The sequence below is a fragment of the Populus nigra genome, chromosome 14 (genome assembly GCF_951802175.1).
Source record: "Populus nigra chromosome 14, ddPopNigr1.1, whole genome shotgun sequence".
Lineage (NCBI taxonomy): Eukaryota > Viridiplantae > Streptophyta > Magnoliopsida > Malpighiales > Salicaceae > Populus > Populus nigra.
Genome location: NC_084865.1, coordinates 12,020,263 through 12,042,464, shown reverse-complemented (window position 1 = coordinate 12,042,464; position 22,202 = coordinate 12,020,263). Strand labels below are relative to the sequence as shown.

At 31.2% G+C, this 22,202-nt stretch overlaps 2 protein-coding genes across 2 annotated transcripts; both read left to right on the top strand.

Annotated features, from left to right (window-relative positions):
* Positions 1-3,855: 3,855 nt before the first annotated feature.
* On the top strand, positions 3,856-8,552 carry LOC133673526 (probable disease resistance protein At5g66900). The gene is made up of 5 exons (XM_062094383.1): positions 3,856-4,777; positions 5,458-5,861; positions 6,512-6,864; positions 7,275-7,486; positions 7,618-8,552. The coding sequence occupies exons 1-5, from the start codon at positions 4,057-4,059 to the stop codon at positions 8,439-8,441; spliced, it is 2,514 nt and encodes an 837-aa protein (XP_061950367.1). The 5' UTR covers positions 3,856-4,056; the 3' UTR covers positions 8,442-8,552.
* Positions 8,553-16,238: 7,686 nt separating this feature from the next.
* LOC133673455 (probable disease resistance protein At5g66900) lies at positions 16,239-20,677 on the top strand. Its single transcript, XM_062094274.1, has 5 exons — positions 16,239-17,160; positions 17,840-18,243; positions 18,634-18,986; positions 19,396-19,607; positions 19,743-20,677. Exons 1-5 carry the CDS (start codon positions 16,440-16,442, stop codon positions 20,564-20,566), a joined length of 2,514 nt encoding a protein of 837 aa, XP_061950258.1. The 5' UTR covers positions 16,239-16,439; the 3' UTR covers positions 20,567-20,677.
* The last annotated feature ends 1,525 nt before the right edge of the window (positions 20,678-22,202 follow it).

Here is a 22,202-nt window from a genome sequence, read left to right as displayed (position 1 = left end):
AAGTTAAAGAAATCAGAGAGATTAGGAAACAAAATTAAAAAATAAAGGGTCAATTTACCGATGCAATCAACCCACGGGCCGGGGACCGCCGGCATCGACCAGCACCGTAGTCAACCAAAACAAACCACGCTGACATCACCAGATTTGTTGTGATTTAAGAGCATTCAAGAGAATGATGTTAAGGACTAGATCTATTAAAATAAAATCTAACAGTGATTGTGTGGCATTATCTATGTCCTGGGATTTGACATCTTATCGGAGTGTTTTCTGCTGAGACTGCTTGGGACTTTTTCAGAAGAAAGGGAAGAGAGTTGGGTGGTTCAGACTTTCCATGTCCTAAGGCAAACTTTCGTATGTTGGCCTGCATTCTTTGATAGATTAACAAACAAGAAAAGGCAAATCAAGTTGGTGTAGTTCTACTGCTGAAGATACCAAAATTATTAATTAATATTCTAAAACGCGTGGGGAAATTACAGTAACTCTTCTCATATATTTTTTGCAGGAAAGTTGCAGGAAAGTTGATTTACTGCTGAAGATACCAAAATTATTAGCCACAGGAAAGTTGCAGGAAAAGGATTCAAGTCAAGTTGGTGTAGTTCTACTGCTGGAGATAGCAAAATTTTCAACTCAGTGGTGTCATGTGGGGCCAAAGGAAAGTTGAGTCTTGTGGGGCCAAAGGAAAGTTGCAGGAAAAGGATTCAAGTATGGTGTCATGAGAGTTGCTTGGTGTTTTTTAATTTTCTTAATTTGGAAGGAAAGAAATCGAAGACCTCAGGATGCTATCAATTTGAAAACTAAGAGTGATTTACGTGCAGCAAATAGTTACTAACAAAGGAAAATGATATCTTTCCCACTCATGTAAGGACTAAGGAGTGTATTTAGATCCTCTATTATTATTATTTTTTTTTGTACAAATTAAAAATTTAAGAATTTTTTATATATTTTGTTTTTAAGTAACCACGGAAGGTAATAGTGATCTTCTTGTATTCTATGTTTGGAATACTAGGTTATATTATTCTATATTTTTAGTAGGGTTTGGGACTCTTTGATGATAAAATCAACAACTTTTACAAAACAATTATAATAAATAAGAGAATAAATATTAAATTTTAAGAACAAGTATTTTTGTTCTTGTTTTGGTATAATAAATGCTATAGGATTTAAAAGTATTATTTTTTAGAGAATAAAAATTATTAACCCCTTACCTAATGATTCATGAGATATTTATAGCTTATAAATTTTATTTTTTAGTTTCAGTGGAGGAGCTAAAATATAATTTTTCCTTGATAGCATTAATGATGAATAAATATCTCTTACACAAACATTAACAATAGATAAATATCTTTAACTATAACACTTTACATTAAAAGTTATAAGAATAAATAAATAGAGTCTTACAACCCAACATGAGGTCTATAATGAGCTTTTAGCCCTTTATGCTTAGCACACTATCAAACACATGATTAGTAGATATAGTAGCGAGCTATACACATGCTCATTTGGACTTGGCACGTAACTAAGCTTGAGCTAGATCCTTGTCATCTGGTTTAAGCATTTTGTCAAATCTAAAGATGTTGGATATTGACATGAGACTTATCCACTTATCAAGGTATTATTATTTTGCGTTTTAATCTTTGAAATAGAAACTTAGGCTCAAATTTATTTTTCATAAAGTTGTCAAAAATATAGATCCATAAATATTATTATTTTTCTTGTACAAGATAGAGACTAAAGAAAAAAGAATTTTAAAATATCTTAAGCTTTTCATATTTTATTACTAGCTTGAATGTGTATCACTTACAATCTTATATCCTTTCAATATAATCAAATTGTGAAGAGCTTATTATAATTATTAAAAATATTTAAAATGATATTACTAAAAAATCACTCTTCAACTTTATTGGATCAATATTTTTTAAAAAACAGAAAAATAATAGTTGCACACTTGATGTGTGTGTGTGTGTATAATGTTTTTTCCATTGCAATCTTCAAAAAAATATTGGCATGGTTATCAAGTACAATTTTATTTTTTAATTAAAAAAATGCATTCTCATTATTTATTAAAATTGGGATTAAAAAAACATTATGAATAGGTACCAAAACTCATAACATGAATTATGGACCCTATTAGATTTAAAAACAATTATTTATTTTTATTTAATGGTATAATAATAAAAATAAACACTTGTAAAATTAAATATTAATTCAATAGTTAATTTTTCATATGTTTATTGAGTACGTCTTAACTCTAAGTTTATATATATATATATATAATCTCAAAAAACGTTTTTAATCTTGTGGCAATTACAATAAAATATTTTTGGGAGTAGAGATATGAATATATAAATCAAGGACTTTATTTGAATTTAATATAAATAAATGAATCTATAATACAATATATATGATTCAAATATCTAAACTTGTTTATTAAATTGATGAGATATGGATTAATTAATGATTGTTGGGTGAGTTTTGAAGGAAAAACACGTGTTGCATGAGATATTTAAAAATTAAAAAGGAGAAAATCTAATAAAAATAATATTAATCAAACATTATAAATATTTAGGCAATGTATGTTTTATAGAAAGTAATTTTCTAGAAATTATTTTAAAATTTTTTTTCTATTTATTTAACATTAGAAAAGTTAGTAAATAGAAAATATATTTCAATCAAAGAAAAATTTAGCTTAATTTTTTAGAAAAGTATTTTCTTTTAATTTTGAAGGAAAAATATTTTTCATAAGTGGTAAAAAACATAAAAATATCTTTTTATTTATTAAATATATCAAATTTAGTTGTAATTTTTTTAATTATTGTACATTTTATGTTTAATTTTATATTTTAAAATTTAATTTAATTTAATATAATTTAATTCTTATACTAACTTTGATCCTTGTTATTTTTTTATAATTGAAATTAGAGTTGTTAATAAAAAATACCAACCTTAAACGGTTTAACCTACTACTTATTTTGTTCTTATGAATTTTGTTTTGGACAATTAAGTGCAAAATAATTATTATGAAGCATTGACGGGAATAAATTATATTACACTAACAAAATTAAAATAGACCTATATATGGTAGCACGCTAGAATTGTTCTTGTTTGTTGAGTTGTTTGACAAAATAATTGTCATTTTATTAATTAATTTATTTATTTGCCCTCCAATCTTTTGGTGAACGTTGTTTCTCAGAAATCCAGAAGCATATATTTCATTAACTTTGTCCTGATATATATATATATATATATATATATAGAACCATCCTTCATCTTGAAGAATTTATTTATTCTCATAGTGGACCAACGGGCAATAAAAGTTGGAAAGAATCTAGAGATTGAAAGTTCGATGCTCCGACGAGGAAGCTGCCATGAAATTCTTTATGGCAAGCTGCCATGCCCCCACCTGCCTCGACAGTTGACTTGACTTAACTGTAGCAGTATTCTAAGTCTTTGAGCTAATGGAATCCTTCAAGTCTTCAACTCCGGTGAAAGGAAACTCAGTCCTTAAGCCTTTAAAATTCTTGATTTGGTCCTTGTGTTCTTCTATTTATGAAATGTCACCCCCAAGTTCTATGTATTAATAAATTAAAATCTACACATGAAATATCCTTTAAAGGACACACATCTCACGATCTTATGGGTCCCCACGTGAGATTTAATTTGTTCATAAATTAGACCATGATAGAAGGGCTGTCAAGGACCAATGTCACAAAATTTTAAAGATTAGGGACGAATTTGCTTTTGATCAAAACTTCAGGAACAGAAACAACTAAAATGGGAGAATTACACATCAAAAAATAATTTAAGGTTGAAGAGTCAATCCTCTCAAGTCCACACACTTTACACATCATCAACACAAGAAATTAGAAAACTAGCATATAATGATGCTTTACTTCGTTTCTCAAGAAAGAAAACACGATAGGAAATCTTTTCAATCCAGTTCCCCGGAAAAGATTTCCATCTACCCAAAACAGCTCAGAAACCATTTTCCTCTTAACTTCAGTTCCTCACTAGTTGTTGGTCAAAAATCAGCTGGTTTTTCTTTGTGAAAAAGAAGCCATGGCAGGTCAAGTTGTGATATCAGCAGTTGCTGGGGCTGGTTTCGAGATAATTTTTGGTGATTTCTTAAAGATGGTTTTAAAAGCACAGAAAAACAACTCCCAGTTCAAGCCAAGCTTGAAGCGCCTAGAGGAGATGTTGAAAGATATGGCTCCAAATATCAAGAAAATAGAATCTCTCAACGCAGAACTTGATCAACCAAAGCAACTTGAAAGGCTCAAAGGATTAGTGACAAAAGGCAATGATTTAGTCAATAAATGCTCAAAAATCCAGAAATACAACTATTTGAAGAGGCCTCGTTATAACAAGAAACTTGTCAAGTTAGAGAAGGATATTCGTGATCATATTAGCAGTGTTTTGCAACTTCAGGCGGTAGCAGATACAAAAGAGATTTTGCATACACAAAATTCGAATTTGGTTGCTGTGAAAGATGTTTCTTCTGGAGTAAGACAGTTAAGTGATCAATTTGGGAAGTTAAGCATGACTCTAAGCAATGCTTGTAGGGTGGATTCAAGCAAGAGCTATAGTAATACTATTTTAGCTGGTGTGTGCTCACCTCCTCTACTGAAAGTGGATCCTGTTGGATTGAAGATTCCATTGAGTGATCTGGAGATAAAGCTGCTTAATGATGAGACATCACAGCATATTGTGTTATCTGCTCCTGGAGGATGTGGAAAGACAACATTGGCTACAGCACTTTGTCAACATGGGAATGTTAAAGGTACACATTTAGTACTTGAGAGTTCTTTTGACTACCTCCTTTTGTCTTTCTACTTCTTCTGCTTATTTTTGGTCCGGCTATTTGTATCCCTTTTTGATGGTAAGAGAGTGTTTTAGTTAGTACACCTGTTATAAAGGTTCTATGATCATGTTAGGCAAACAATTTTGCAAACAGAACAGGGTATCTGAACAAAGTTGAGCTTTAGTGCCCGAAAAGGTTTCCTTATGTTTTCTTCTCTTCAGGGTAATTGCCATGTACATCCATTTCCTTGTTCTGTTATTATCTGAGGTAAATTGCTGCTGTTTTCCTTTTTGTTTTTCTGGTCTAATGTGTATCTCTATTAAGCTTCATCTACATTCTCTTGTTCAATTATTCATTTTTCAAGAAATAAAAACGGATGATTTTGTCATGTACATAAAGACTTGTGTTTCTGCAGTATTGTGGGGCTGTTATTGATTGAAATAAGCAAATGTATGATATTTTCGACTCAGTTCATTACTTGGAACTCTTTAGCAGAGTAAATGAATCAATTCCCATATTTTTGCTTTTAGTTTTTCTGAGTATTAGAATTTGGAGTTCCACATGTAGGCTCTTGTCTCCGTCTTTATTTAGCTATATGTGAAAACATAAGAATTTCTGAAGAAACTTCATTACAGCTTTCTTCTTTTCCGCCTTTTCAGATAAATTCAAGAGCAACATCTTCTTTGTCAACGTTCCAAAGCTGCGCAACCTGATGGTCATTGTGAAGAAGATATTCCAGCATAAAGAAATCGAGTTACCTGTTTTTCAAAGTGAAGAAGATGCAGCTAACCATTTGGAACGTTTGTTCAAGCAGATAGGACCAGATCCAATATTATTGGTCCTTGATGATGTTTGGCCAGGATCGGAATCTACTCTTCACAAGCTCAAGTTCCGAATAGAAAATTACAAGATTTTGGTGACATCAAGATATGAATTTCCAAGTTTTGGATCCACATATAAATTGAAAACATTGAATCTTGCAGATGCCATGACCCTTTTTCAGAAATTGGCATTTCCATTGGATCAGCAGTCATATACTCCAGATCAGCAAATTCTAGAGGAGGTGATTTATCAACCTGCAATTATTAATGCATATTTGCTCATTTTTATTTGGTTTTCACCTTCTACATAAATACAAATTAGTGAACAAATATTCTCTGTCCAATATTTTGACTCCCTGATTTAGCATGCACTTGTGCTTACTTGTTTGTTGTCTTATCAAGTGCTATCAGAACTTCAAATAAAAATTCTGAAACCATGTTTTTTGAATCTGTAAATTTACTCCAGGGATGATATCTTACAATTTTGCAACTATAGAAAAGAAAAGAAAAACGTCAATTTTACACCTTTAAGAAACCATCGATGTGTTTACACAATGGAACTTTTGTTAGAGAATAATATAAATCATATCTTGGAACCTTAACTAACAGCTTAAGCTTTTGAGTTGAATTGGTTCCTTGACATGGTATCAGAGCCTTGATGACCAAGCGGTCACGAGTTCGAATCTCACCATCCTGATCTGTGCAAGTTTCAAGTCCAAAAGGCCCTCACTTGAGGAGGGTGTTAGAGAATAATATAAATCATATCTTGGAACATTAACTAACAGTTTAAGCTATTGGGTTGAGATGGTTACTTGACAATTTTATTTTTAGTTTGTTACTGCCCACCAACCTGCACGGAATGACTGATTTTTGTCATGGCACTGAATTGCAGATGGTAAAATGCTGCAGGGGATTTCCTCTAGTCATTTCAGTGGTTGGAAAATCTTTGTGCCGGAAGTCTGCTGCAGAATGGCGTAAGAGACTTAGGGAATGCTCTAAAGCTGTTTCTATTCTTTCCCACGATGAAATTCTCGATTGTCTTCGGAGCAGTGTGGAAGCCTTCAATGATAATGTAGTAGCCAAGGAATGTTTCATGGACCTTGGTTCATTCCCTGAAGACCAGAGGATTCCTGCCACTACCCTTATTGATATGTGGGCAGAATTGTATAACCTAGATGAGGATGACGCCATTGCCAATCTCCATGAACTCTCTGATAGGAATCTGATTGAAGTTGTAGTTACAAGGTATGATAGCTATGAACCCTATTGACATTATCATGGCCAGGGTATATATTCTAGTAACAGCATGTGGAATCTTCACATCAAACATCGATTCTACGAATATCATATGGATCCTACTACTACATGGACCTTTATATATAAAATGAGTTATCCTGGAAAATATTAGAAGAAGAAAATCATGGAAAATATTAGAAGAACAAAACCATTACCAACTTGGTTTATGGGGGATTAAAATAATTGGTTATCTTTGTGGGTTTCGCTGATGGATGACCAGCTTCAACTGCTATGATTGCAACTTTTGATGGTCATTAGAACTCCACTTGCGTTATTCATTTGAATTAACTTGTGTACTGTTAGTTGCTAACTTGTCAAGAGTGCGAGTCTCTAAGCAATCAACTCCTGTGATTCACCAGGAAAGATGCAAACGAAGATGATGGCTCCTATAATGAGCATTTTGTCACACAGCATGACCTGCTCAGGGAGCTGGCCATCCGTGGAAGCAACTCAGGAAGCATTGAGAGCAGGAAACGAGTATTATTGGAGATAATTGAAAATAAAATCCCTGAGTGGTTGATGGAACAAGATCAGCTATCAATCAGGGCCAAACTCTTATCTATCTCAACAGGTTATTAATCCCTATTGTTTTCTTAATACGAAGATAGCCTGACCCCTGCGCACATGCATGCGCACAAGCATCAAACATACACAACCAATTTTTAATTTTTTTTTTTTGTATTTTCATCACCTTGTTTGCAGATGAAAAATTCTCATCAAGTTGGTCCACCATGCAAGCGCCGGAAGTTGAGGTTTTACTTCTGAATTTTCAGACAGAGAAATACTCATTACCTGAGTTCATAGAAAGAATGAATAAGCTAAAAGTTTTAGTACTTCACAATTATGGGTTCGTTCCAGCCGAATTGAGCAATTTCCCACTTCTTGGTTCTTTATCAAATCTAAAGAGAATAAGACTGGAAAAGGTTTCCATCCCATCCCTTTTCTTGACTTCAATGAAATGGAGGAAGCTAGAAAAGATGTCCTTGGTTATGTGCAATATTGATCAAGCTTTTAATAAATCTACCAACAAGATTTCGGATGCATTCCCAAAGTTAGTCGACCTCACCATTGACTACTGCAATGACCTGGAGGAATTGCCAACAGGATTCTGTGATCTTGTCTTGCTAAGAAAGCTCAGTATCACGAATTGTCACAAGCTTTTGGCACTGCCGGAGGACATGGGAAATTTACTTGATTTGGAGGTCCTAAGGCTCAACTCCTGCATCGAATTGACAGAGTTACCGGGCACAATCGGTAGACTTCATAAGCTGCAGATTCTTGACTTATCCGAATGTCTAAGTGTAAAAGAATTGCCAGAACAGATCGGTCAGTTGCATGATCTGAGTAAGCTCTACATGATAGAGTGCTCAAGTTGTGAATTGCCATCATCAGTTGCGAATCTTGTCCACCTAAACGAAGTAATAGGCGATCAAGAAACTGCCATGTCATGGAATCGTTTCAAACCCTGCCTTCCATCTCTGATCATAAAGGTACATAAGGAAAACAACTTGAACTGGCTTGGTTAGCCATTGTTTTCTGATAATGATTATTCTCCAAGAATTCTGACGAGCCTTTAATTTGTAATTATGTCATTGTGCTTTCCTTTAATGCATAGAAAGAAGGTGTGATTCTGTAAATTGTTAGTAGCCCTCGTTAAAATCGTATTGTAATGGCGTCAAGCCATTATTCCTTGCAAAAAGACGTTTCCTCATAAACCCAAAACGCAGGTTGCCAGCAATTTCTAAGAGCTGCAATATTTGACTAGATTTGATGGATTTTTGGTTTGAGGATTATCATAGAATCCATTTGGACGAGCTTATTTGAAATGATGAAGTAAATAAATAAAAAGGTTGTCTAGTGTGTTTATATATATATAAAAGCTCTCATGTTCTAGCTTTGAAATGTCTTTTTTAGAGACTGGGAGATTTGAATTCTACACACCTTTCAGGGGGAACAATCAGTATACAGATACAGATTAGCTTGCTAACTACAGCCATAGAATGGTGTATTCTAATGCCAAAACCCCGTATGGTCTTTCAATAAAAAAACAAAAAGAAAAAAATACACATACGGTAGGGCTAAATTGCATAGCCAATAGGTTTTTTATTTTTTTTTATTTTCTTTTTATTAATTTATATTGGTCTTATGAATTTTTTTAATTTCAACTTTTAATATTAGATATTTTGGAAGAAAGGTCTCATAATATTTTTTGTTTTTTATGAATTTATTTCAATCTTACGATCCAAACCGTCAATTTAACAGCTTAACCTATGTTGATTGAGGTTTTGTTTTGCTGATTTTTCTAATCAATTTTTTTATTTTATTATTTAATATTGAGTTGATTTGGAATTGGACTTCGTGAATTTTTATTCAATTTTTTTTTTATAAAGTTATCTTGATCTCATGACTTGAATCGTAGGTTTGACAAGTTGGCCTGTGTTAACTTGGTTAATTTTTATGGGTTCTTTTTTATTTGAATTTTTTTTAATTTCACCCTCCAACAACCAAATCTTCTTCTTTTTTTTTTTGAGTTTTTTTTTTCAATTCCATCCTTCAATATTAGGTTATTTGAGAATTAGGTTTTGTAATTTTTTTCTATTTACTTTTTATGAGGTTATTTTTGTCTCATGGATTTAGTTTTCAGTAATTTTTTTTTAATTTTTTTAAAATTCATCCTTAAACATTGAATTAATTAGAAATTGACCTTTATAACTTATATTGATTTGTTTTTTATATGATTATTACGGTCTGATAACCTAAATTACAAATTTAAGAGGTAATTCGGATCGATTTAATATATTATCGTTTTAATATTTTTTTAAAACAAAAGAAAACCAACATGTTATCGTATTAAATTTCAAAATAAATATCATTCAATATACATCATATTTTGAGTTCATGATTTTTTTATTATAAAATATGTTAGTAATATTTAGATATTTTTTTATATAAAAAAAATTATCTAACCTGCAACATAGTATATCACGAGCTAATTATCTAAGTAACAATAATTCCCCCTTCATACTTTGCTAGTCCAATCTCATAATCTCTCTTTAATTAATAAAATAAAATATATAAAAAATACCCTTAGTTATATTATTCACAAATGATGATAATAAATTTTTTCTTGTGTTTACATTTATATATTTAGTAGGTAAAAGTCGAAAGATATTCACATTTTTACCTTTTTGTTTAATCATTTCCTATCACAAAATTCAATTTCTTTGAACAAACGTTTTTTGGTCATACTATATTTTGTTTTCGTCAAAGAATTATTTGTGTTTTTAAATATTATTTTTCAATAAAATATTTCTTTCAAAAACTATAATTTAATAAATTGAGATTTTTTGAAAATTAAATTTTTATGCACTTGTTTTTTATTTACAATAATTATGAAGTTTAATAATTAAAAAAATTATTTTTCAAAGATAATTGATTTGATGAAAATAATGCACTCCGTATTTATATAAAAGATAAGGATAATATAGTCTACCAATAAACTTTGTAATAAATATGAAGTCAAAATAATAATTCATGGAATGAAAATATCACTATTTAATTATAGTGTTTAATTTAAATTTAATTAATTAATTAATTAAATTCACAAATATAAAAGAAACATTCTCTTTCACGTAATTTAATTCTTTTTATTTTTTATATTACTCTCACCCTTAAATTATTTCAATTTTTCTCTGCTCTCATCACTGCAAAATTACCTAAAAAATCAAATCCAAATACCTTTCAGTAAGATCTTGTTTTCTTATTGAGATCAAATAATATGAAAGAAGAGAAGACTCTTTTAGTGATAGTGTAGTTGAGGATTTAATGAAAGTGCATATTTACTCTTGACATGAGAGAGAAGAGTGATAATATATATATATATATATAGGTAGAAGGGTATTTTAACATTAATAAATCTTATTTAGTGTATTAAATTAGAAAAGTTGGTCTCTAATTTATTTTTATAGTACTTTTAAAATTAAATTCCATTAAAAATTTAATTCTTGATACTTAAAATAATTTTCAATATAAGATTTCATTAAAGGAATAGTATTATATTCACTCCATATTGTGTTGATCTTACTCAATAGTGTATTTTTATTACTTAGATAGACTAAAATATCTATAATTAGATTTTTCATGAATGAGGATATTAAATATTAGTATGAAATTTATATATAAAAGAATGTCTTTCTTTTTGTAATTATAATTATACTATTCAAATTTTACTTTTTTTTTATCATTACTTCATCAAATTTTTTTTTTCAAAAAAGGGTCAAATTATGTTTTTTTTCTTCAATATTTTTTTATTTTCCAAATTTCAAATAAAATTTTTATTTAGAAAATATATATAATAGATTAATTTATTTTTTATTGTAAGAGCGATTATAATTTGAAAAAAATTTATATATTTCTTTTTTTACTTGAATTAATTTTGACTTTTAATAATTACAAAGTAACATTTCAATAAAATCTGATTTAATCAAAATAAGATATTCCATACAAATATTTAACCCCAATCTCTCTTTTTAATTTATGCCCTTTCTTATCTTATAAGTTATTATTTCTTATCAAGAAGAAATAACTTTTATTTTTATAAATACATCACACAAATACATTTATAGATTAAAGAAAAATGACAATAATCTCTCAGAAATATTATAATAATACAAAATAATTAAAAAACAACTACTGTTTAAAAAAATGAACCAAACAAGTTAAAGAAATCAGAGAAATTAGAAAAAATAAATAAAGGGTCAATTACTGATACTATCAACCCACGGGCCGGCCACCGCCAGCGTCGACCAGCACCATAGTCACCCAAAACAACCCCAGCTGACATCACCAGATTTGTTGTGATTGAAGTGCATTCAAGAAATGGATGTTAAGGAGGAGTAGATCTATTAAAATAAAATCTAATCGAAGTGAATGTGTGCGCATTATCTATCTCCTGGAATTTGACATCTCCTGGGAGTTTTTTCTGCTGAGACTGCTTGGGAATTTCTCAGGAAGAAAGGGAAGAGAGATGGATGGTTCATACTTTTGCGGTTCATTCTTTGATAGATTAACAAACAAGAAAAGGCAAGTCAAGTTGGTGTAGTTCTACTGCTGAAGATACCAAATTTATTAATTAATATTCTAAAACGCGTGGGGAAAGTACTGAACTCCTCCTCTCTTTTTTTTTTTTTCGTTCCCTGCATGTGTTTTTCTTTTTATTTTCTTTGCTTTTTCATTTATTTTGTTTTTTTGTTGTTTTTTTTTTCAAAATTATTTTCTTTTTATTTTATTTTTTTACTATTAAATTGGTTGAGAATTTAGCTTTTTAGTTTTTTTCTTTGAAATATTGTCGATTGCTATAGTGCTTCCTTACATTATTTTTATATTTTTTTATAATTTTTTTCAAAATTATCTTTATTAATTTTTTTTAATATTGAGCTGTTTGAAAATTACAACTCTAACTTTCCTTACAAAACATTGTACATTGCTATTGTGTTTCCCTACATGAGTTTTTTTCCCTTTTTTTTATGATTTTTGTTTTTTATATGATTTTTTAAAAAATTATCTTTGTTGTTTTTATTTTTTTTAATATTAAATTGGTTGAGAATTTAGTTTTGTATTTTAAAAAAAAAACACTGTGGATTGATATGGTCATTCCCAACATGATTTTTTTTGTTATGATTTTTTAAAAAATTATCTTTGTAAATTTTATTTTTTTAATATTGAGCAGGTTGAGAATTACAACTGTATATTTCCTCACAAAATATTATAGATTGCTACAGTGTTTTCTTACAAGGTTTTTTTTCCTTTCATTTTTTAATGTTTTTTTTCTAAAATTATCTTTATTATTTTTTAAAAAACAATATTGTATATTGCAATAGTTTTTTTTCATATAATTTTATTTTTATATTTTTTTATATAAATTCATGACAACATATAAATATATTATAAATCCGCGGCAACGTGGGTTATGTAATCTAATTTTCAACTCAGTGGCGTAGACGGGACAATTGAAGACTGGGAAGTTGAGTCTTGTGGGGCCAAAGGAAAGTTGCAGGAAAAGGATTCAAGTATGGTGTCATGAGAGTCGCTTCGCGTTTTTTAATTTTCTTAATTTGGAAGGAATGAAATCGAAGACCTCAAGATGCTGTCAATTTTGAAAACTAAAAGTGATTTAAGTCAGACTAGTATTTAGTTCTTTTAGTTTTTTTTTATAAATTAAAAATTTAAAAATTATCTATGTATTTTGTTCTTAAATAACCATATAACACATAACATAACAGTGTCCTCTTTGTATTTTATATTTGGAATACTAGATTGTCTTATTTTTGTATTTTTTGTGATGTTTGAAATCCTCAGATTATAATAAAATCAACAACATTTTTTAAAAAAATTACAATAAATAAAAGAATAAACATTAAACTTTAAGAATAAGTGTTTTTGTTCTTATTTTGATATGATAAATGCTATGGGATTTAAAAATATTATTGTCTAGAGAATAGAAATTGTTAACCCCTTACCTAATGGGGTTGCATGTAATTTTGTATAGCATATGAACCTTAATTTTTAGTTTAAGTGGAGCGGTTGTAATGTAATTTTGTCCTGATAGCATTAATAATGAATAAATATTTTTTATACAAACATTAATAAGAGACAAATGTATCTTACACATACATTAACAATATATAAATATCTCTAACTTTAACACTTTATGTTAAAAGTCATAAAAATAAGTAAATAGAATCTTGGCCCTTAAAATCCAATATGAGGTCTATAATGATAGCTCTTTATGCTTAGCACACTGCCAAATCCATGATTAATAGGAATGGTAGTAAGCTATACACATTTTTATTTAGGCTTGGCACGTAACTAAACTTGAGCTAAACCCATGCTATTCAAATTGAGCATTTTGTCAAATCTAGAGATGTTAGGTATAAACGTGAGACATACCTACTTATCAAGGCATTATCATCTTGCACTTTGACCTTTGAAATACAAACTTAGGCTCAAATTCATTTTTCATAAAGTTGCCAAAATAAAAATCCATCAATATTATTATTTTTCTTGTACAGGATAAAGACTAATGAAAAAAAATTTTCAAAATATCTTAAGCTTTTCATATTTTATTACTAATTTGAATATGTATAGCTTACACTCTTATATCCTTTTAATATAATCAAATTGTGAAGAGCTTATTATAATTATTAAAAATATTCACAATGATATTACTAAGAAATCACTCTTTAACTTTATTGGATCAATATTTAAAAAAAAAAATAGAGAAATGATAGTCTTTCTCTCTCTCTCTTTATTTATATATATATATATATATATATATATATATATATATATATATATATATATATATATATATGTATATAGTTTAGTCCTAAAATTTTATCATAACACAAACAAGTTAATATACTGAAACTTTTACTATCTTCTATAATGCTATAATGTTTTTAGCCATTGCAATCTTCAAAAAATAATTGCATAGTTATAAAGTACTATTTTATTTTTTAATTAAAAAAAATGCATTTTCATTATTTATTCAAATTGGGATAAAAAAAATATCACTATTATAAAATAGGACATAAAAGATATGAATAGCTATCAAAACCCATAACTTGGATTATGGACCCTATTAGATTTAGAAAAAAAAATTTAATTGTACGATAACAAAAATTAATACTTGCAAAATTAAATACTAATCAAATAATTAATTTTTCATATCTTTAATGAGTACGTCTTAAACTCTAAGTTTTGATATATATGTCCTCAAAAAAAGTTTTTAATCTTGAGGTGTTTACAATAAAATATTTGGAAACAGATATATAAATAAGTCAAGGTTTTTATTTGAATTTAATATAAATAAATGAATCTATTATACAATATATATGATTCAAATTTCTAAATTTGTTTATTAAATTGATGAGATATGGATTTATTAATGATTTTTTGGTGAGTTTTGAAGAAAAAGCCGTGTTGCATGAGATATTTAAAGATTAAAATGGAAAATATCTAATAAAACTAATGACAATCAAACACTATAAACGTTTAGGCAATGCATGTTTTATAGAAAATGAATTTTTAGAAATGATTTTTAAAATTGTTTTGTGTTTATTTAATATTAGAAAAGTTAGTAAATAGAAAATGTTTTTCAATTAAAGAAAATATTTAGCTTAGTTTTTCAGAAAAATATTTTCTTTGAATTTTGACTGGAAAATATTTTTATAAGTTGTAAAAAACATAAAAATATCTTTTTATTTATTAAATATATTAAATTTAGTTGTAATATTTTAATTGTTGTATATTTTATGTTTATTTTTTTAATTTTATATTTTAAAATTTAATTTAATATAATTTGATTCTTATATTAACTTTAATCCCTGTTATTTTCTTATAATTAAAATTAGAAAAGATAATTATTAGAGTTGTCAATAAAAAATGCCAACGTTACACGGTTTAACCTATTACTTATTTTGTTCTTATGAATTTTGTTTTGGACAATTAAGTGCAAAATAATTATTATGAAGCATTGACGGGAATAAATTATATTACACTAAAAAATTAAAATAGACCTATATATGGTAGCACCGTAGAATTGTTCTTGTTTGTTGAGTTGTTTGCGAAAGATCCACATTAGTCATTTTATTTATTTATTTATTTATTTATTTGCCCACCATCTTTTGGTGAACGTTGTTTCTAGGAAGTCAGGAAGCATATATTTCTTTAACAATTTATTTAATTCTCAAAGTGGACCGACGGGCAATAAAAGTTGGAAAGAATCTAGAGAGTGAAAGTTCGGTGCTCCGACGAGGAAGCCGCCATGAAATTCTTTATGGCAAGCTGCCATGCCCCCACCTGCCTCGACAGTTGACTTGACTTAACTTAACTGTAGCAGTATTCTAAGTCTTTGAGCTAATGGAATCCTTCAAGTCTTCAACTCCGGTGAAAGGAAACTCAGTCCTTAAGCATTTAAAATTCTTGATTTGGTCCTTGTGTTCTTCTATTTATGAAATGTCACCCCCAAGTTCTATGTATTAATAAATTAAAATCTACACATGAAATATCCTTTAAAGGACACACATCTCACGATCTTATGGGTCCCCACATGAGATTTAATTTGTTCATAAATTAAACCATGATAGAAGGGCTGTCAAGGACCAATGTCATAAAGTTTAAAGATTAGGGATGAAGTTTATTTTGATCAAAACTTCAGGGACAGAAACAACTAAAATAGGATAATTACAATATGGTCACCAATCAAAAAATAATTTAAGGTTGAAAAGTCAATCCTCTCAAGTCCACACACTTTACACATCATCAACACAAGAAATTAGAAAACTAGCATATAATGATGCTTTCCTTCGTTTCTCAAGAAAGAAAACAAGATAGGAAATCCAGTTCACCGGAAAAGATTTCCATCTACCCAAAACAGCTCAGAAACCATTTTCCTCTTAACTTCAGTTCCTCACTAGTTGTTGGTCAAAAATCAGCTGGTTTTTCTTTGTGAAAAAGAAGCCATGGCAGGTCAAGTTGTGATATCAGCAGTTGCTGGGGCCGGTTTCGAGATAATTTTTGGTGATTTCTTAAAGATGGTTTTAAAAGCACAGAAAAACAACTCCCAGTTCAAGCCAAGCTTGAAGCGCCTAGAGGAGATGTTGAAAGATATGGCTCCAAATATCAAGAAAATAGAATCTCTCAACGCAGAACTTGATCAACCAAAGCAACTTGAAAGGCTCAAAGGATTAGTGACAAAAGGCAATGATTTAGTCAATAAATGCTCAAAAATCCAGAAATACAACTATTTGAAGAGGCCTCTTTATAACAAGAAACTTCTCAAGTTAGAGAAGGATATTCGTGATCATATTAGCAGTGTTTTGCAACTTCAGGCGGTAGCAGATACAAAAGAGATTTTGCATACACAAAATTCGAATTTGGTTGCTGTGAAAGATGTTTCTTCTGGAGTAAGACAGTTAAGTGATCAATTTGGGAAGTTAAGCATGACTCTAAGCAATGCTTGTAGGGTGGATTCAAGCAAGAGCTATAGTAATACTATTTTAGCTGGTGTGTGCTCACCTCCTCTACTGAAAGTGGATCCTGTTGGATTGAAGATTCCATTGAGTGATCTGGAGATAAAGCTGCTTAATGATGAGACATCACAGCATATTGTGTTATCTGCTCCTGGAGGATGTGGAAAGACAACATTGGCTACAGCACTTTGTCAACATGGGAATGTTAAAGGTACACATTTAGTACTTGAGAGTTCTTTTGACTACCTCCTTTTGTCTTTCTACTTCTTCTGCTTATTTTTGGTCCGGCTATTTGTATCCCTTTTTGATGGTAAGAGAGTGTTTTAGTTAGTACACCTGTTATAAAGGTTCTATGATCATGTTAGGCAAACAATTTTGCAAACAGAACAGGGTATCTGAACAAAGTTGAGCTTTAGTGCCCGAAAAGGTTTCCTTATGTTTTCTTCTCTTCAGGGTAATTGCCATGTACATCCATTTCCTTGTTCTGTTATTATCTGAGGTAAATTGCTGCTGTTTTCCTTTTTGTTTTTCTGGTCTAATGTGTATCTCTATTAAGCTTCATCTACATTCTCTTGTTCAATTATTCATTTTTCAAGAAATAAAAACGGATGATTTTGTCATGTTGAATTGTAACCACACAAAGACTTGTGTTTCTGCATAATTGTGGGGCTGTTGTTGATTGTTCAATTATTTTAGACACAGTTCATTACTTGGAACTCTTTGGCAGAGTAAATGAAGCAATTCCCATATTTTGCTTTTAGTTTTTCTGAGGATTAGAATTTGGAGTTCCACATGTAGGCTCTTAAATCCGTTTTGATTTAGCTATATGTGAAAACATAAGAATTTCTGAAGAAATTTCATTACAGCGTTCTTCTTTTCCGAGTTTTCAGATAAATTCAAGAGCAACATCTTCTTTATCAACGTTTCAAAGCTGCGCGACCTGCTGGTCATTGTGAAGATGATATTCCAGCATAAAGAAATCGAGTTACCTGATTTTCGAAGTGAAGAAGATGCAGCTAACCATTTGGAACGTTTGTTCAAGCAGATAGGACCAGATCCAATATTATTGGTCCTTGATGATGTTTGGCCAGTATCGAAATCTATTCTTGACAAGCTCAAGTTCCGAATAGAAAATTACAAGATTTTGGTGACATCAAGATATGAATTTCCAAGTTTTGGATCCACATATAAATTGGAAACATTGAATCTTGCAGATGCCATGACCCTTTTTCAGAAATTGGCATTTCCATTGGATCAGCAGTCATATGCTCCAGATCACAAAAGTCTAGAGGAGGTGATTTATCAACCTGCAATTATGAATGCTTATTTGCTCATTTTTATTTGGTTTTCACCTTCTATATTAATACAAATTAGTGAACAAATATTCTCTGTCCAATATTTTGACTCTCTGAATTAGCATCCACCTGTGCTTACTTGTTTGCTGTCTTATCAAGTGCTATCAGACCTGCAAATAAAAATTCCGAAACCATGTGTTTTGAATCTGTAAATTTACTCCAGGGATGATATCTTACAATTATGCAACTATAGATGAGAAAAGAAAACATGCATTTAACACCTTTAAGAAACCACCGATGTGTTTACACAATGCAATTTTATTTTTAGTTTGTTACCGCCCACCAACCTGCACAGAATGACTGATTTTTGTTATGGCACTGAATTGCAGATGGTAAAATGCTGCAGGGGATTTCCTCTAGTCATTTCAGTTGTTGGAAAATCTTTGTGCCGAAAGTCTGCAGCAGAATGGCGTAAGAGACTTAAGGAATGCTCTAAACCTGCTTCTATTCTTTACGACAATGAAATTCTCAATTGTCTTCAAAGCAGTGTGGAAGCCTTCAATGATAATGTAGTAGCCAAGGAATGTTTCATGGACCTTGGTTCATTCCCTGAAGACCATAGGATTCCTGCTACTACCCTTATTGATATGTGGGCAGAATTGTATAACCTAGATGAGGACGACGCCATTGCCAATCTCCATGAACTTTCTGATAGGAATCTGATTGAAGTTGTAGTTACAAGGTATGATAGCTATGAACCCTATTGACATTATCATGGCCAGGGTATTTATTCTAGTAATAGGATGTGGAATCTTCACATCAAACATCGATTCTATGAATATCATATGGATCCTACTACTACATGGACCTTTATATATAAAATGAGCTATCCTGGAAAATATTAGAAGAAGAAAATCATGGAAAATATTAGAAGAACAAAACCATTACCAACTTGGTTTATGGGGGTTAAAATAATTGGTTATCTTTCTGGGTTTCGCTGATGGATGACCAGCTTCAACTGCTATGATTGCAACTTTTGATGGTCATTAGAACTCCACTTGTGTTATTCATTTCAATTAACTTGTGTACTGTTAGTTGCTAACTTGTCAAGAGTGTGAGTCTCTAAGCAATCAACTTCTGTGATTAACCAGGAAAGATGCAAACGAAGACGACGGCTCCTATAATGAGCATTTTGTCACACAGCATGACCTGCTCAGGGAGCTGGCCATCCGTGAAAGCAACTCAGGAAACATTGAGGACAGGAAACGAGTATTATTGGAGATAATTGAAAATAAAATCCCTGAGTGGTTGATGGAACAAGATCAGCTATCAATCAGGGCCAAACTCTTATCTATCTCAACAGGTTATTAATCCCTATTATTTTCTTAATACGAAGATAGCCTGACCCCTGCGCACATGCATGCGCACAAGCATCAAACATACACAACCAATTTTTAATTTTTTTTTTTTTTTTGTATTTTCATCACCTTGTTTGCAGATGAAAAATTCTCATCAAGTTGGTCCACCATGCAAGCGCCGGAAGTTGAGGTTTTACTTCTGAATTTTCAGACAGAGAAATACTCATTACCTGAGTTCATAGAAAGAATGAATAAGCTAAAAGTTTTAGTACTTCACAATTATGGGTTCGTTCCAGCCGAATTGAGCAATTTCCCACTTCTTGGTTCTTTATCAAATCTAAAGAGAATAAGACTGGAAAAGGTTTCCATCCCATCCCTTTTCTTGACTTCAATGAAATGGAGGAAGCTAGAAAAGATGTCCTTGGTTATGTGCAATATTGATCAAGCTTTTAATAAATCTACCAACAAGATTTCGGATGCATTCCCAAAGTTAGTCGACCTCACCATTGACTACTGCAATGACCTGGAGGAATTGCCAACAGGATTCTGTGATCTTGTCTTGCTAAGAAAGCTCAGTATCACGAATTGTCACAAGCTTTTGGCACTGCCGGAGGACATGGGAAATTTAATTGATTTGGAGGTCCTAAGGCTCAACTCCTGCATCGAATTGACAGAGTTACCGGGCACAATCGGTAGACTTCATAAGCTGCAGATTCTTGACTTATCCGAATGTCTAAGTGTAAAAGAATTGCCAGAACAGATCGGTCAGTTGCATGATCTGAGTAAGCTCTACATGATAGAGTGCTCAAGTTGTGAATTGCCATCATCAGTTGCGAATCTTGTCCACCTAAACGAAGTAATAGGCGATCAAGAAACTGCCATGTCATGGAATCGTTTCAAACCCTGCCTTCCATCTCTGACGATAAAGGTACATAAGGAAAACAACTTGAACTGGCTTGGTTAGCCATTGTTTTCTGATAATGATTATTCTCCAAGAATTCTGACGAGCCTTTAATTTGTAATTATGTCATTGTGCTTTCCTTTAATGCATAGAAAGAAGGTGTGATTCTGTAAATTGTTAGTAGCCCTCGTTAAAATCGTATTGTAATGGCGTCAAGCCATTTTTCCTTGCAAAAAGACGTTTCCTCATAAACCCAAAACGCAGCTTGCCAGCAATTTCTAAGAGCTGCAATATTTGACAAGATTTTAAATCAAGGAAAGAGTGCAGAAGTCTTCATTCAACAAACCTCAAAGTAATTTGTAAGAAACTAGTTTCTATGTGCGTGCTTCTTCTCTTTTATATATTTTTATAAATACATCATACAAATACATTTATTTATATCAAATACAAAACAAATTAAAGAAAATTCTCTTTAAAGCATTATAAAAATACAAAATAATTTTAAAAAATCAACTAGGGTGAGCCGAACGATTTAAAGAAAGAGAGTATTAAATAAAGTTTAAGAAATAATCAAGATTAGAAAAAATACAGGGTAAATTTACCGCTGCCATCAATCCACGGGCCGGCCAACGCCAGCGTCGACCAGACAATAGTCGGCCAAAAAAACCCAGGCTGACAGCACCAGATTTGTCGTGATATATGTGCATTCAAGCAATGGATGTCAAGGACTAGATCTATTAAAATAAAATCTAAACGCGTTATTGGAGGCTTGCGTTGGTTTGTTTCATAACTAAACCGCGTAAAATACAGAGAAAAAGTCGATGAGCACAAGATGCGACGTTTGATTCACAGCAACGGTACAAATCCCTTTCATATATTGATTGAAGACCAATATATATAACATACCTAACAGGCTTGGTCTTCTCTTTTTTTTTTTCTTTTTTTTTTTTTGGCATACCTACGTGAGAGAACTGGAAGTCATTGAAATCTAGGACTTGACAAACTTGTTAGGATTGTTGTTATTATGTGCAGTAATTATAGAGCATTTGCAGTCTATTTTCTAGAAGAGGATGCCTGTCATTACCATTGTCCGTCCCAGAGTCAATGTGATGGTTGGATATAAGTGGACAAGTGTATAGCCAATGAAGAGGCTATGATTAGTATGGAGACAAATGCAAGATTGACTTTCATGAATATTGCCCCCATACTAAAGATCAATGAGCTAGAAGAAATTTGCCTTGGACAATAAGTGGATAACTTGTGAAGCATTAAAACGCGATTGCTATGTAGGAGCAGAGAGCATGCACAGGTTCTGGAAACAAGTTAACTTTTGTCAAGGTGGTGAGCTCGGTAATGGCATTGTAATACTCAGAGTATAAAGACAGAGATGGATCAACCTTTCATGGGCTGCTCCCATAGTTAAAGGTGGAGAGCCACCAGGACTCTTGAGACTAAGAACGGGAGACTCACGGCGAAGTAAGACGTGGTTCCTAGGAAGGAACAGAGGGCAGACGCAACTCCGGGATGAGTAGACTCTTGGAAGAATGGTGAGCTTGTGATCACATTAAAATACTCAATGATTGTAGCACTTGGGAATATCCGTTTGAGGGGGTGTTGTAAGCGTTTTGAAACCCAACCCAGTGATCGACCCGGTCTAATGATCGAGTCATAGGTCAGATGGGTTAACCCGGGTCAACCC